Source organism: Amphiprion ocellaris, chromosome 18 (assembly GCF_022539595.1).
Source record: "Amphiprion ocellaris isolate individual 3 ecotype Okinawa chromosome 18, ASM2253959v1, whole genome shotgun sequence".
NCBI lineage: Eukaryota > Metazoa > Chordata > Actinopteri > Pomacentridae > Amphiprion > Amphiprion ocellaris.
Window position 1 is genome coordinate 30,964,599 of NC_072783.1, and position 15,385 is coordinate 30,979,983.

Genomic DNA, 15,385 nt, shown 5'->3' on the forward strand with positions numbered 1-15,385 from the left:
GTGTGAATCCTGAAACTCTCCTCGTCCCTCCACGTGTAGTTTTTCAGGGGGTATCGGAGTGCGAGCGCAGAAGATGTCTGCGGAGGGAAGAGGGATGCGTCACTGGATTAGTGCCTGAGAATCTGTCCCAGCCTCCTTCCTCCTGAGCTCGCTGAGACGCCTCCAAGAAGGGCACGATACTCAACTGCTCGCTTTCCCTCCCGACCAAGCCTTCCACATGAGCCAGCCAAGCCTTAGCTCCGCACCAGGATGAAGAAAGAAAAGAAAACACATGCTTTGCTCTTCCTCCTCCTGCTTCACTTCACCTTGGGTAAGGCTCTGCTGTTTATTTTTTTCTTTTGTTGTCTTTGTGTGTGTGGTTAAGACTTCTTGCTCTTATCTGGTTAATCCTCTAACACACAGAGGGCATGTCCATCTTAGTGTGGACTGCTCATGCTGCTTGTGCTACATTCAATTCAATGTGTAGTCATGCTTTTGTTTGCATTTTAATGGTAGAACTTTAAATTCAGTTATATTTATAACTCATCTCCTTCCTTTTCCTGCTTTCAATTCCTGTCCTCTGTAGCAAGTGAGTGCAACAGTTCTTACTTAATGCTTAATGTTACATAGATATTAGAAATAAAACAACATATAAAGAATTACACATGATTTATTTGACATTTTTAAGGTTTTTACATGGAGTAGCTTTCTGACTAAATGAAGTCATTATTTTGTATATTTCTCTTCTACGCAAATAACGTTATACATGTTTTTGTGTTTTATCATGAAGGGCAATCAGATTATGCTCCATATTTTTATGATAATGGTCCCAGCAGCACAAATGGGAATATGGCCTTGTTCAGCATTTCTGAGGATACACCCATCGGTGAGTCTCACTTCAAATTAAATGATTGTTTCCATAGTGATAGTTTTGGGATGAATTCAGTTTAAAATTGCATTCAGTGCAATTAGAGGTGTCATATTTATGTTGCTATGTTTACTGAAAAGATGACACCTGGTTTGGAGGCTCCAGCTAATCACTGTAATACCTTTTGGATTGTGACGTACATCAAGACTTACGGGAAGAAAACAATATGGGTGGTGGCTCATCTGACCTGACGACCAAATGTGCCATTTACGCCGAATAAGAAACGGAGAGAAATGAAACAAAGGCTCTTATACCTTCGCTGAGTGCTTTCATTAAGATAGAAATGTCACTTTTTCTCCATTTTACAGTTTCTCTACCTCTCTCTTTTCCTCATAGGAACACTGATATACATCCTGAATGGCACAGATCCAGAGGGGGATCCGATACGATACGGGCTGACTTTTGAAAAAGGCTTCAAAGAATATTTTAGGGTGGAACCCAAATCAGGAAACGTGACTCTGATTCAGGAGCTTGACAGAGAGGTGAGCCTGGTAATGAAGACTTGTTATGAAAAGAACGCCTTGGCCCCAAGTGACAACAATAATCTTCTTTTTATAGAAACAAGATGAAATCTCAGTGCTTGTGAGCATAACGGACGGGCGCAATAAAGTAAGTTTTTATTGATTATGTGGCATATTTCTGTTTTTACTGTTTAAATGTAATACTTGAATCATTAGTCATCTTTTTGTTGTATTTCAGGATTAGAATTTTTCTAACATCGACAGATAGATAGACCTAATCTATCTATCTATCTATCTATCTATCTAGCTATATAGCTATCTAGCTATCTAGCTATCTATCTAGCTATCTATCTATGTTAGAAAACTGTAATCTAATCTTGAAATACTACAAAAATAGCAAAAAAATCCATTGGTGTGTGACAATCATTTATTGTACTTGCATATCTACTGTGGCTGACTGAAAACAGCAACACACTTGCTATGCTACCAGTATGTGCTTGACAAAATAATGTATTTAGGTCTGTACAATATTATTCTGACCACGTTATTATAATTTATTTTTTCTTTCTGGAACAGGATTTAGCCTTCAAATAGTTTTCATTTGCAGTTGAAAATGTATTTTCTTGTGGCTTTAAGGTTGTTGAGACTGTGCGAGTGTTTATCACGGACGCCAATGATGAGCCACCTGAATTCCAAAATCTGCCTTTCATCATTGATGTTCCAGAGGTATAGTACAGCAAATAAATACACATAATGTCACTTAATTACCACTATAAATGCCTTCTAGAGGTCTTGCTATGCCGTTAACAAACTCAAAATCTGACAAGTGAGTCAATAGATGATAATAATTAAGATTTATTTGGGCTTTTGCGTTGTTAAGCCTTGTGTTTTTCTACCAGGACACTTCTCCAGGAACCAGCATCTACAGAGTCCAAGCAGTGGATAAAGATATGGGCTCAGGAGGCAGCGTATCGTATTATCTGCAGGTAACTCCACAGCTTCATTGTTATGCAGACGATGCACATCTGTGACCCTGCCAACTTCAAAACCACTTTTTTGGAAAAGCTGAAACTGTGTATGAAATCTAAATTTTAAAAAAAGGCTGTCCAAGGCTGCTACTGAATTTCAGGAACACATTGAAGGCTTTGTATTGAATTTTTAGCATTGAATTCTGTTGTTTATGTTGATTCTAAATTATTTTTTGAAGATCAGGTGAAAAGAGTATCTATTTGAAATTCATAATGCGCCCAAAAACAAGTATTTCATAAACTATTCACACTTTTATTTTGTTCAGCTAAGGCTGCTGCATCTATTTTTTCCATGGCTTTAGACCATGTGCACATACAGATAGGCTTTTCCAGCGACATGTGCATAGAAAACTGACCAAATGTAATCTAGGCTAAAATAGTGTAAGGTTTTTCAGCCTCTTTGCACAGCTTCAGGTTGAATTCAGAGGCCGATTGCAGTACAATGCACACTAAAGTCTGCAAAAAAGTTTATCCTTACCCAATTTGAAAGCTTAAACAAGCATTTCTTTTTTCCCCCAATTATTCTCATTGTTTATTATAGTATTGCACTACATTTTCCACATAGAAACCCTGCTAAATGGTTCAGTGTGGCCCAAACTCGCAGGGGTAGGACCAGAGGTCGAATTGCCATGTGGAGGGAGGAAAAGAGCATTCGAGTGATGGAACAGTGTGCGGAGGGGAAGATTAATCTCATACCAGAGAGCAGTCTGGAAATGGTGTTACTTTAGTGGATTAAATTTCAATTACATTTGAGCAAGGCATTGAGGGCTTAATATGGGCTTAGGTTTGGTTGGGGCCAACAGCTGACAGCACAGTAGCTGTTGATGTTCATGTGTCAACTGTGAGATAAAACTATTCTGAAATGCCAAGGTTGAAGTGGGGCAGGTTGAGGGTTAATACTGATATTAGAAGCATCTTTTAAATTAGCCCGATTGCTAAATTCAAGTAAAAACAAAACACACCATTGAAGTCATGTATTTTAACCATTTATTGCATTTAAATGCTTTTATTGGAGGGATTTGCACATGCATTGTGAACCCTAAATACTAACCGTGACTGTTTATATTATCAGACATCCCCATTGGCCAAGTTCACCATTGATGGACACAGCGGGATCCTCAGAGTCAAACCCGGCGAGACGTTGGACTACGAGACGACACCAACACATTTTGTGACAGTAGTTGCAAAGGTGAGATGTTGCCGTCACCTTGTATATGAAGTTTGCCTCATCATTTGTTTTCTCAGCTGCTTAAAATACACTTTAACACTTTGAGAGGCTTGACTTGTTGGTTTCTCTGTCTTCAAATTTCATTCATGTTTTGGGCTCCAACATTGAAGTCATGTATTTTTGCCACTTCTGTTTCATTTTAGTTGCTTTTATTTTGGGAGGTTAACACAGAAACTAGATAGCAAGACCAAAATTTCAAGCGTTAGTCAAATCTAAGGTCAGAAATTATATGAAAGTGAAAAATAATGGGGGTTTATCAACAACCCTAACAGTCTTTCACAGACAGCATCGTTTTTGACAAGTTTATTTAGGTGGACTACACAGAAAACACAGAAAGTGTTGCTCCCAAAGTAAGTATAATCCTCTCGCTGTGAGTAATAGTTTGATAGATGATAACTAGTTTATTTTGCTTGGCCTCAGTTCTGTTCATAGATGATACTTCATTGATACTTGGTAAAGAACAAATCAGTTAGTTTTGGGTTTAATCTATGATTCAATTCTCTCTTTCTCTAAACTTATAGCTTCCACTGCTCCGAAGGTTACAAATACTTGACTGTGAAGTTTAGATGAAGACCTTCATGTACCAATTTTAAACAGATAAAACTAAAGCATCTTACGAAACCATGCAAGTCTGAAATTGATCAAAGTATGTGTAGCCCATATTTATTTTGCTTGTGTCTCATTTTGTTGTAAATCTTTTGATTCTTAACAACTCATTGAACCATTTTAAGCTGGATATCTGACTACTCTCAGCCATTTTAAAAACCTTTATTTTTTTTAGCACTATTTGTCACTTTTCTTACTGTTTAGTTGTTTAAAAGCATGAAAAATACTTTTTAAAAAAGTAGACTACTGCTACGGAATTCAAAAATAACTTATTTTGGTAGATAGTATGTGAGAAGAGCCTACTCAAGGATCACAGAAACCCTCTAAGTGTCAGCTAGAGTTAGAGCTACATATACATTATAAATTGTGGTAACTCTGTCTTCTTTTTCAATATTTGATCTCTCAGGATGGAGGTGGAAAGTACAAGGGGAAGCACCAGGTGATGACGTCCACAGCCACCATCACAATCAATGTTATTGATGCCCAGGACATGCCTCCATCCTTTGTAGGAACACCATACTTCGGCTACATCTACGAAGTCTCGGTTCCTGTAAGTTTTTGTCTTGTTTTCAGCAGTCAAGTTGATTATTGCCTTTCTTTGTTTACAGTAAATACACTTTTTTCCCCCTCCAGGGTTCTGAAATATTCACAGTGTATGCTAAAGATGGTGACCAGGGCAATCCTAACCCCATGCATTACTCTATTATGGATGGTAAGAACAAGAAATGAAAAAAGAAAACAAGAAATAAGTGCCAAATTGACTTGAAGAAGGTGCATAATCTCATTTACTCTGGTTGATGTGATTATTCAGATCACAGTCCAGATCCTAACACCTCTACAACACTGTCATCATCTTTCAGGGAGTGATGGTGTCTTTGACATAAATAGCACCAGTGGATGCATCACCTTGACAACACATCCCTCTCTGCTGAAAAATGAACTGTATGAAATTAAAGTCAAGGTAATGTTCTTTTTTTTAAGGCTTGCTGTCATTACACTCATTCGCTTTAGTTATATTTATCCTTGCTACTGAAGGTGTTAATGTAATTTTTAATACCAGGCGTCTGAGGTGGGACCAAACAATCAGTTGCTGGACTATGACGTTACCACAGTGACGGTCCGAGTGGTGGATCTGAACAACCATCCTCCGACTTTTTATGGAGAAAACGGACCTCAGAGCAAGTTTGAGGTCACCATGTACGAACATCCACCTGCAGGGGAGATCCTCCGAGGCTTTAAGATCACAGTCAATGACTCTGATCAGGTAAACTTAGTCTCAGATCTCACTGATTCTTTAAATTTATCCCACAGGGTCTGTAGTAGAGTGCAGTGAAGTGGTGTTACTCATCAATAGTTGTGTCAAAATGTGGGTTTTCAGTAAGAGGAATGGAAGTGTGACTGTTAATTAATACCTCTGGCTGTATCATTGCATAAATGTCTGCCAAACAGTCTGAAAGTACGAACAGTTACACAACACTGTTTAAATATGTTGAGCAAATCTGTTCGTTAATGCAAGGTAAAGATGTTACTCATTATGCCGTCATGTTTATTCTCTCCGTCCGGCATCAATGACTCATGTCACATTAACTGCCAGATTAAAGCCACCAAGGTGTGCTGAAGGAAGTCATTTTAAGTCTGATCAACCTTTCATTTTAGGCAGCTTTTTCTGTATTTGCTTTCCATGATTTCTAAGTTCTGCTGCTGTTTTTTAGGGAGCAAATGCTAAATTTAAACTGAGGCTAGTGGGGCCGAGCCGAGTGCTTCGAGTGGTTCCACAGACGGTTCTGAACGAAGCTCAGGTGACCATCATTGTGGAGGACACATCTGGCATCGACTATGAAAAGGGACCAACCCTTTCTTTTAAGGTCAGACTTTTTATAAGCTACAATACAATCTGCTGTACATTATTGATGAGTGATAGATGCTGATATTTAACATTTTGGGTGGAAAATCTGTTTCTGTTTTAGATTTGGCGCAGAAATGTTTACACTTTTATGTTGATTCCTTAACTTTTCTTCTGGCAATATCAGTAGAAGAACATTTAGTGTGTATAATATTTTAGTTTATGATATTTTCATCACCCTCAGATGCAAACACTGAATTTAATCGTAAAGATCAATTAAATTCTAATGTAATGGCTTAAATTTTAACCCTAACCCAAACAATGAGGGTAAAAATGAATATTTTTAAGCCCATTTCAAGCAAATTTCTCTTGCCAGCAAAGCATTTTCCAATATTTTCATATAATTTATGACTGTTTTTCTTCCTTCTCTCTCCATCCCTGGATAAATTCTGATATGAACTTGGCACCAAAATGTTTAAATATGCAAATTTTGACACCTGACAGACCCACTAGTGTTCCTGTCAATAAACTAACGGATCAGTCAGCACTAATTTTGACCTCTTTGCAGCTGCTGGCGGTGGAGATCGACACCCCCGAGCGTTTCAGTGCGACGGCCGACATAGTGATCAACCTGCTGGACACAAACGACAACATCCCCACGTTCACGTCCGAGTATTACATCACCAGGGTCCCTGAGAACTCTCCTGGAGGCTCCAGTGTTGTGTCTGTTACAGTGAGTCAATCACGATTAAACTGTGCTTTAACCTGACCAAAGTGATTATATAATCCATCAATAAATCCCCAATAAATGCATATTGCCGAGTGCAGTTCATTCGATGAAAGCAGGTTGGTACCAGTCAAAAATAAAAACCAAAGCTTACTGCTCCCTTCTTTTGGTTTTGCCGTCCCTGGTTATGAAATTTAATATCTCCATGTGACATTCTGGCATATGCTCGGTGCTATTCCTCCTGGAAGGTATTGGCACTTTTGTCGCCTACTAGCCAACATGCTGTATGTACCCTGCAACCAGGCAATAAGTGACGCAGTGTGAAGTAAAAAGCTTAATTTTGCTCCAAGGTTAATCATGCTGACCTGCGCTTAAATCCCACTGCACACAGTAAGAAACTCCACCCACTGCATATGAGCTTAAGACCCTCGCTGGTTATCCATAATGAGCTCTGGTAAATAAAAAAAGACTCAGTGGACCACGTGCAGCCATCTTTGTTGAGTTTTTTAAACCGCTCACAATGTAATCTTATGAAACTGAATTTGTCAGATAGGAAAATGCCAAATATTCCTTTAGAAATTGTACATTTTCAAACTATATGTGCTGTAAGCATTGAGAATATGATCTCCATCCTGTTTTTTTCCATCCAGGCAAATGATCCAGATTCGGGGCCTTGGGGTGAAGTCAAGTACACGATTTATGGATCAGGATCAGATTTGTGAGTAAAAATCATTCAACTCTGCCAGTTGTGGTTCAGTCTGATCAGATATTTAACCACGAAAACACAGATGAAGAAGTTATTTTCGAGGTGCGATCCGAGTGCTCAGAGGCTATTTGCTAAACTAAGTCAGCAGGACACTAGTCTTGATTTATCTACGTGTCTTTGATGAAGGCGATAAGCAGGAAACCAGTTTGATCGGCCTCCGTGCTGCACAAACAGCTCGATCTAAAATGGCTGCAAGATGCTGGCTAATCTCCTAATTGGATTGGAGGGTTAAAAATAGACAGCCTGGCCCGTCTCACATAGGCAGAGCCAATTAACATGCAATGTGACAGCTGGAGCCACAGAAACGGCAGCTTCGAAAAGCAAGGCAGCATGCAAGAAGGAAAAAGTGAGAATTTATGCTTGTCTGCAGGCAGCGACCTGAGTTAATTGTGCGAAAGTTATCAGTTTCAAGGCAATTTGTGAATTTTCACACCATACAAGACAGAAAAGATGGCAGAACGCCCGAGGTTGAGCAAGAAAGAGCTCAGAAAATATTTTATTTTCCTTTACATTTCCAGAAACTCCTATTTCTGTATATTTATGCATTTGTAAAATCTTTGCAGTGATTCTGAAGGTGGTTTTGCAGATTTGGAAAGTAACACAATTAGTGAAAGCTGGAGCCATAGTAGGGGGTGTATCAGCATGCTGCGTCTGCCACATTGTCTGTTTTTAATGCAATCACTGGAGAGAAAATCTGGAATTCTAAAACACAAGATCCTTGAAGTAAGACAGTAATTAGAAATTTTGTGGAGCCAGATGTGCAGGAAAACACACAAAAAACTAATGGACCAAAGGTGACCATGGGAAATCAGTAAGATTAGTGCATATATAAGAAAATTTGTTGGAAATTTTAAAAATATTTAGAAGATACTTTCAGCAGTTCATATTAGTGCTGCCATTTCTAGATAATTTGGTGAAAATGGCAAAAGAACAACACAATAATCTTATTAAAAAATATCATCAGGCTCATCTAATTTATTTTTTCTATCAAACCTGGTGACAATTTGATAAAATAAAGTAGAACATGTCATTAAATCAAAATTAAAACAGATGCCTACTCACATAGATGTGATTTTAAGAGAGAAACCCAGGCAAATAAACAGAAATATTTTAGTATTTAGTCAGGAGATTTGAACCAAAACACAAAGTATTTTAAAAATGACTACACAAACCAGATTTGGACCAAACGTTCACACATATTGTCTAGTCAGCTGAAAAAATGTGTGCGGCGTGAGAATATTTTTACAACATCTTCCCTCCAACAGGCTCAGAACCTGCTTTTTAGAGCAAAATATTATCGTGAGTCTTGGAATGATATAAATATCACGTGTGCTGTCAATTATCATGCCGTCAATAGAAACACCTGACATGGTGAGGTGACATAGAACGGACGTCTGTGGAAGTGACTCGTTAACTGAGCCGATGTTATCTGCAGGTTCGCCATCCACCCTATGTCAGGCCTCATCTCCACGCAGCCCTGGACCAGCCTGGACGCAGAGGTCCGGTCCAAATACAACTTCTACGTCAAGGCTGAGGATTCGGAGGGGAAGTACAGTTTGGCTGAAGTCTTCGTCACCGTGCTCGACATGAACGACCACTCTCCGATATTTGACGACAAACTCCTGGAGAAGACCATGATTATTGGCACACCGGTCAAAGTAGAGGTACATTATGCTGCATCAATTCCCCCTTATACTGAAAATCTATTTTTAAATGAGTTATTAAAGGTCTTAATCATATTGAGAGCTCATTGTATTAGAGATAAAATTATTAGTTGAAGAAATTATTTGGCCAACTTTTTCTAAATATTTTGATTTGACCCTATCAAGTTTCAGCTTTTCTTTGTTGTTTTCTTTGATTCGAGAGTTTTTGGACATTTTGGAGTTGAAACTGACAGCTGCTTCACAGTCATTCAGAAGCTGTTTAAATACCATCAGTGAGCCACATCAGTGCACCGAGTGACATGTTCTTTCTGTACTATGTCAGTCTTACATTTAGTGCACTAAAAATGAGAAATACTCTTCATCTGAAAATCAGTTTTAATGATATCTGATAAAAACTACAGCATTTACCTGTTTAGCGAGATCATAAACTGAAGTGTACGTTGTTGCCTCATCTGTAAAGATTTATCTCTTAAGTAGGAAGAAGCAGTTTTGGGGCTTGGTGACACATCCAGAATAAGAAAATCAAAAAAATATTGACAGTTTTTTTTGTCTTTCTTTGCAATTTATTAAGACTGATAAAAATGCAGAGGTGGCCTCATGGCCTGAAGATCTGATCATAACTGATCATAAAGCTCAACAACCCTTGTTTCATGTTGTACCACATATCTCTTTATCAGTGATGGAGTTATGTGGTCCAGAAAGGATTTTTTTTTAAATGACTCTTTGAAATCTAATTTTTGTTTTCACACTTACAATGTAAAAAACTAAATTTGAAAAGTGGGCTTCATTTGAATTTGAAGGAGGGAATATTTTGTGGCAAACATGAAGAAAAAAAATAAACAAAAGCCTTTTTTTTTTTTTTAGTACCAGGTTTGCTTTGTCTGCTGATCAACACTGAACTTCATTGACTCTTGAATTTGAGGTCAAATGTTGAAAGTTTGCTTTTTTTCACTTGTCTGGGCTTTTTTTTTTGGTCATGTTTGTGTAAATCCAAAAACTAATTAACACAGAGAAACGTCCCAGGTGAAGTCTAAACCATCAGCTGTCCCTCCTGCTACACAATGGTCCTTATATGCATACATTTGCCTGGAGTTTTATGTGATTTACAGAGCAAATATTATTGTTTTGAGGTAAATTCACATATTATTGCCAGCCCAGTATTCAGGTCATTGAATCCTTAAAATGTGTAACTATCCCAACTCTCCTGCTTTTTACAGGCAGTGGATGAAGACGCAGAGTCTCCCAACAATGTCATTGAATACTCCATCATGACAGCCGACCCTGACAACGCGTTTGACATCAACGCCAACACCGGTGAGATCCAGCTAAAGCCCTACATCAAGTCCATGGAGATAGTGCAGAACATCACCAAGCAGAAGGACTGCAAGTGGTCTCTGGTGGTCCAGGCCAGGGACCGAGGCTCTCCGTCCTTCAGCACAACAGCAGTGGTCAACATCGACATCACGGAGGCGGTAAGTTATATTCTAACCTGCAGCCTGCTGCACTGCTTCTTACTGCAAACCTGAGCTGTAGATTGAAGCACTTTATTATAAGACAATAGGCCCTGTTGGCGTGCAGCTGCTAAATGAGCATCCTTGTTTCAGGCAGTCACATTTCACTGATCTCATCTTCTTTAAAGGATAAAGCTGGTAGTTCTAAATGCTTTATGCCATGACCAGAACCAACAATGACTTTATCCTACCAACAAGTGATGTCTGTGTTGTTACAGCCTGATGAAGCGATTCCTCTGTTGTTGCTGCGGAGCTATTAAAGCTGCATTAGCTGAATTTTTGAGGCTACTTGTTAATTGGTTGTGGCTAATAACCATGACAGTGTTAGCAAACAGTTACTGTACATACGCATGGAGCAACATTAGCATTCATTCTGTCCATCTGATGTCCAGCCCTACTAATCCAGCTAGCAATTAACAATGTCGGATTCCCCTCTTTTTGAAAAATAATCTAGTTCGCAGCTGTAATCCTTATTAATAAGGCAGTTTTAATCTATTTTCTCTGTGTTTGTAGATGTTGTTAATAAATGGATTTTGATCCAAGCAAGTGGTCAAACTGTCCAACCACTTGATAGGATATTTCATATCTCAGTAATTCAAATGTTGCTCTTTTTAAAGCTGTATACAACATTGTTAAATTAATAATTAACCACAGAAAAAGCCACGAATCTATTTTTAAAAAGGTTGCTTTATTACTAAGTGCCTATATCCATTTATTACAGTAAAAGTGACCTGTAAAGGTTCTCCCTCTCAGGAACTAATTAAAAAGAAAATTATGAATGATTAAATACATAATTGAAACTGGAAAAATGACTACCTGTAAATCACTTTTTCCATAAAGCTGCCTGGCTTGGCTTGACTTATATTTCTAATAATTCTTTGACAATACTCGAGTTTTAAGACGGTTGGAATTAAACTCTAAGGCTGTGGCTACAAACAAAGTGTGATAAATCCATTCTGGTTCAGTTCTGTTTGTCCTCCAAAGTGTATGAAGTCTAAAGGACCAGCAGCGTTATCCTTTAAAGTTTTCACTCATTTACATGAATCCATATTTTTCTACTACTTCATGTTTTCACCGTGCATTCATTCATTCATTTATTCATCCATTCATTCATTCCTTCTGTCTCTCTCCATGATGACTCTGTTTTTGGTTTTGTTTCTGTGTTGTGTATCGTGCTTTTCAGATCAAAGGTCGAATTATTTCATACTTCATGGGCCTCAGCAGGCGCCCGCTGACCGTTTTTGGAATTTTTTTCAGCTTTGTCACATCCCTCGTTTTGCTCACAATCTGCATATCTACCATCCTGTACTGTAACGCTGTGAAAAAGTCCCGAATCAACCCCGAGAGTAGCTATATAAAGGTGATCCGCAGAGTCAAGTGAGAAATAACTGACACCTGTATGTCATCGTTCATTCAAGTAAAAGATGTTTACTGGCTGGTTATTGTCTGTAAAAGAGTACTGGAGCGCATTTCTAAGAGTTCTATGACAGCACAATAACATTTTTTAAAGCTTTATTCCTTTCTTATTGACATTTATTTTATTTTTTGATTGGAAAAACAGTTTCAAATGTGATATTTTTCTAATGGTGTAGGTAATTTTTACTCTACTGAAACATTTAAATCCAAATCTTTTTTCTCTTTGGCTGCCAGGCTGACTAAGATGGAGCCTTTTTGCTTTGGATTTAAACCTGGATTTGCTCACTTTAATCTCCATTGTTCCTCCCACTGTCATGCACTCCATTGTTGTGGTCTCATGAACTGTCATCCTTCTGGTCCAACGCTCATCAGAGGAATCGTAACGCACCGCACTGCCAGACGCATTCCCAACAACTAGTGTCAGTTCTTAGCTTTGCATGAGCTGCACTGTAGGACAGAATGAGTGTGAGAGTGTGGGTAGATGTTGTTCGGGCCTCCTCTGCCAGTGCTTTGCCATCTCTCATGCTTGCATGCTTTGGTCAAATGCTGCGCTCGAGAGCTTGGATTCAAACTTATGGTATTTGTGCTCTTTTACAGACTCCTCTCAAGGGGCCTATGGCGGCCTTTTTAATGAAAAGTAGGGACAATCCTTTGAAAGCTCTAGGCATGGTCACGGTTATCATTAGTGTGTTGGTAGGAGTCACGGTCTTGATCTCTACGGCTATGTACATGCGCAACTCAAAGTCCAACAGGATCATGCCGGTACGTCGCATCATTAAGAGGCGTCCGAGGGACCAGCAGCAGCAGCCGCCCTGGACCTTGAAGTTGCCTGTTATCAAATTCAGCAACCCGGCGGATAAGTTCCTCATCAGCGACCCAGAGAGCAGCCCCCAGCGGGATCCAGGCAGCCTCAGGCCGAAGCCTCCGCCTCCCATCGCTCCCTGTCTGCCGCCTCCACCTCCGTCCAACACAAGGCCCAGTGACAGGCCTCGGGCGGTCCCTACAATATCAGGAGCTCTGGCCTCCAAAGGTTCCAAAAAGGCAAAATCCAGCCGCCGCAAAGAGGGAAACATCAGCTCTGCTTTAGTGTCAGAGCTTAAAATGAAGCTGGAGCAGAAAATCATTGAGAGCAACCAGGGAGGTTATTATTAACTGTTTAAGGTTTGACTACTCTCATCTCACCTGCGCTCCCTTTGATGATCTGGTAGGATCGAGGCCTGCTTTTTCCATTATTCATGAGTGAATGGAAGGTTTACAGATATTCATGTCTTAAGACAAGGTGTTAAAAAAGTGGGCTGCACTGCATCCTCATCTGACCTGGTTTAGGTAAAGACGGGAAGAGAGCTTGAGTGGGTGATTCACCACGCTGCCATCTTGAGGAGGATTATGTCATCTTAACAGCAAGAAGCACCACTGTAAATTGTCCAGGAGGGGGATTACTAAGACTTACTGTTTATACATAAGTTGCATAACTTCCTGAAAAGCGTGTAATATGTTTTCAACACCAGAAATAGGATTTTTACTCGATAAATCCTAAAAAAACAAAACAAAACTAGAAATAAAAAAATCTTCTTGGTCACTGAAGCATGCAGCTAAATGACAGTCATGGAAAAAAAAACACCACTGCTCATTATGAAGTGCTAAAAGGACCTTGTGTGTTACTATTTTTACTGTGTTACATCAGCCGCTTGACAGCTGAAGTTGCTCTTTTGTATGATTACAATGTGCCACTGTAGGTTTTCACAGTAACATGAGCTTGCTTTTCTTTATTTGAGTGAGTAAGTCTAGAAAATGCTTTTATATAAATGTACATGGTCCATTACATTATTTTGAGGATATATATATATAAATTTATGTATAGACAGAGAGAGACAGTTGTGTCTCACAGCAGTAAATAACAAACTACAAATAAAATCCTCCACTAGTGGGATATTGGTGGTAAAAATTAGTCATATGCTTGAAATTTTCAAGCTCAGATGTTTATACATTTCCTTTATTGATAGATATTTAAATGTAGCGACTGTGTCAAACACTTAGGGTCCACAAACTCTTACTGCCCATGTGACTCTTCAATGCCTTCAAATGTAGGCAAATAAAATGTCATCACCGTAATAAATATCTTATATCCGACTATATCTTAACTTATCACTATTTTAAATAAGTTGAGATAAAACTATATATGTTAAATATAAATTACACTTGCCTGGTTCTTCAGAGTAACATATTTGTACTGTCTTTGTACTGTCTTGATTTTGAATAAATATTTGGAAATAATTCGGAATGTTCCCTTTTTTCCCTCCACAGGCTAGCATATTATAACTTTTTTTGTAGTGCTTTAAGCAAGTAAGTAAACTCAAAATCAAAGGCTCTGAATCATTAAATTAAGAAAATCATTCAGTATTCCATAGTTTTAAACAGCATGTTGAATCAAAGTTAACATAAATTAACCCTTTGAATCCCAAAACCTGCCATCAGGTTTGAAAAACAAGCTTTCCTTCAAAAATCCATTAAATGTTTTTTTGTGTGGATCCGGGATGACTTTCATGAATATTAGACAATGGACTTGACAGAGGTGCGCTCTGACTGTCTTTCTAAATGCAATTTGAGTCATTTAAGATTTAAAGATTTTAAATAATCCAGTGACAGAGAAAAAGTCCAACAACTGAAAATCTAATCAGCATTTTATTTTTGTCCTGTTTCCTACTTATTTCACTGCCACCCAGATTTACCTCAAACCATTTGGAGGGGTCCAAGCCCTTGTTTGGAAAGCACTGGACTAAACTACCTCACTGTGTATGAAGTAGTTTATCCCTGCTCCACCTTAAGCTGCAAAACACCGCTTTGTGTTGATGTTGAATATATGACTATAATGTACCTACAGAACGATTTTAGGCTACTTGTAATGCAACATTTTTCAGATCAAGTATCCAATTACTTCCTCCAGCCCTACTCAAAGCATTATAGGGCATTTTGTGAAAAATAATCCCTATACTTGTTTATTATTTTATATACTCATATTTAACAGTAATCAACAGCTATTCGTTTATCTGATAAAAATCTAAATTGTATTGCACTATGCCTAACGTAGTGATTTTGATGTCGGTGCAAACATCATTTGAAAATGTTCCGCATACTCTCTGTACAGCTGTACAACTTGCTGTGCGGACACAGTGAGCTCAGAGCTGTCATTAAATGGAAATATCATGTCCTGCTGACTAGGATTCAGAT

The 15,385-nt window shown here is 38.6% G+C and overlaps 1 protein-coding gene across 3 annotated transcripts in view; it reads left to right on the plus strand.

Moving 5' to 3' along the window:
- Positions 1–15,385, plus strand: part of LOC111582237 (cadherin-related family member 1) — a 34,364-nt gene continuing 18,979 nt past the window's right edge. Inside the window, exons 1-17 of one of the 3 annotated variants that reach the window (XM_055004831.1) lie at positions 4–310; positions 770–865; positions 1,244–1,389; positions 1,466–1,516; positions 2,005–2,094; positions 2,268–2,354; positions 3,469–3,585; positions 4,637–4,780; positions 4,864–4,942; positions 5,091–5,191; positions 5,291–5,494; positions 5,943–6,095; positions 6,642–6,806; positions 7,451–7,518; positions 9,002–9,230; positions 10,448–10,702; positions 11,925–12,899. In XM_055004831.1, the coding sequence (XP_054860806.1) occupies positions 250–310; positions 770–865; positions 1,244–1,389; positions 1,466–1,516; positions 2,005–2,094; positions 2,268–2,354; positions 3,469–3,585; positions 4,637–4,780; positions 4,864–4,942; positions 5,091–5,191; positions 5,291–5,494; positions 5,943–6,095; positions 6,642–6,806; positions 7,451–7,518; positions 9,002–9,230; positions 10,448–10,702; positions 11,925–12,122 (2,244 nt within the window). In that variant the 5' untranslated portion in view covers positions 4–249 and the 3' untranslated portion in view covers positions 12,123–12,899. Of the gene's footprint in view, positions 311–769; positions 866–1,243; positions 1,390–1,465; positions 1,517–2,004; positions 2,095–2,267; positions 2,355–3,468; positions 3,586–4,636; positions 4,781–4,863; positions 4,943–5,090; positions 5,192–5,290; positions 5,495–5,942; positions 6,096–6,641; positions 6,807–7,450; positions 7,519–9,001; positions 9,231–10,447; positions 10,703–11,924; positions 14,432–15,385 lie in introns of those variants that run through there. The other 2 variants (XM_035957489.2, XR_008599569.1) reach the window with 2 other exon arrangements.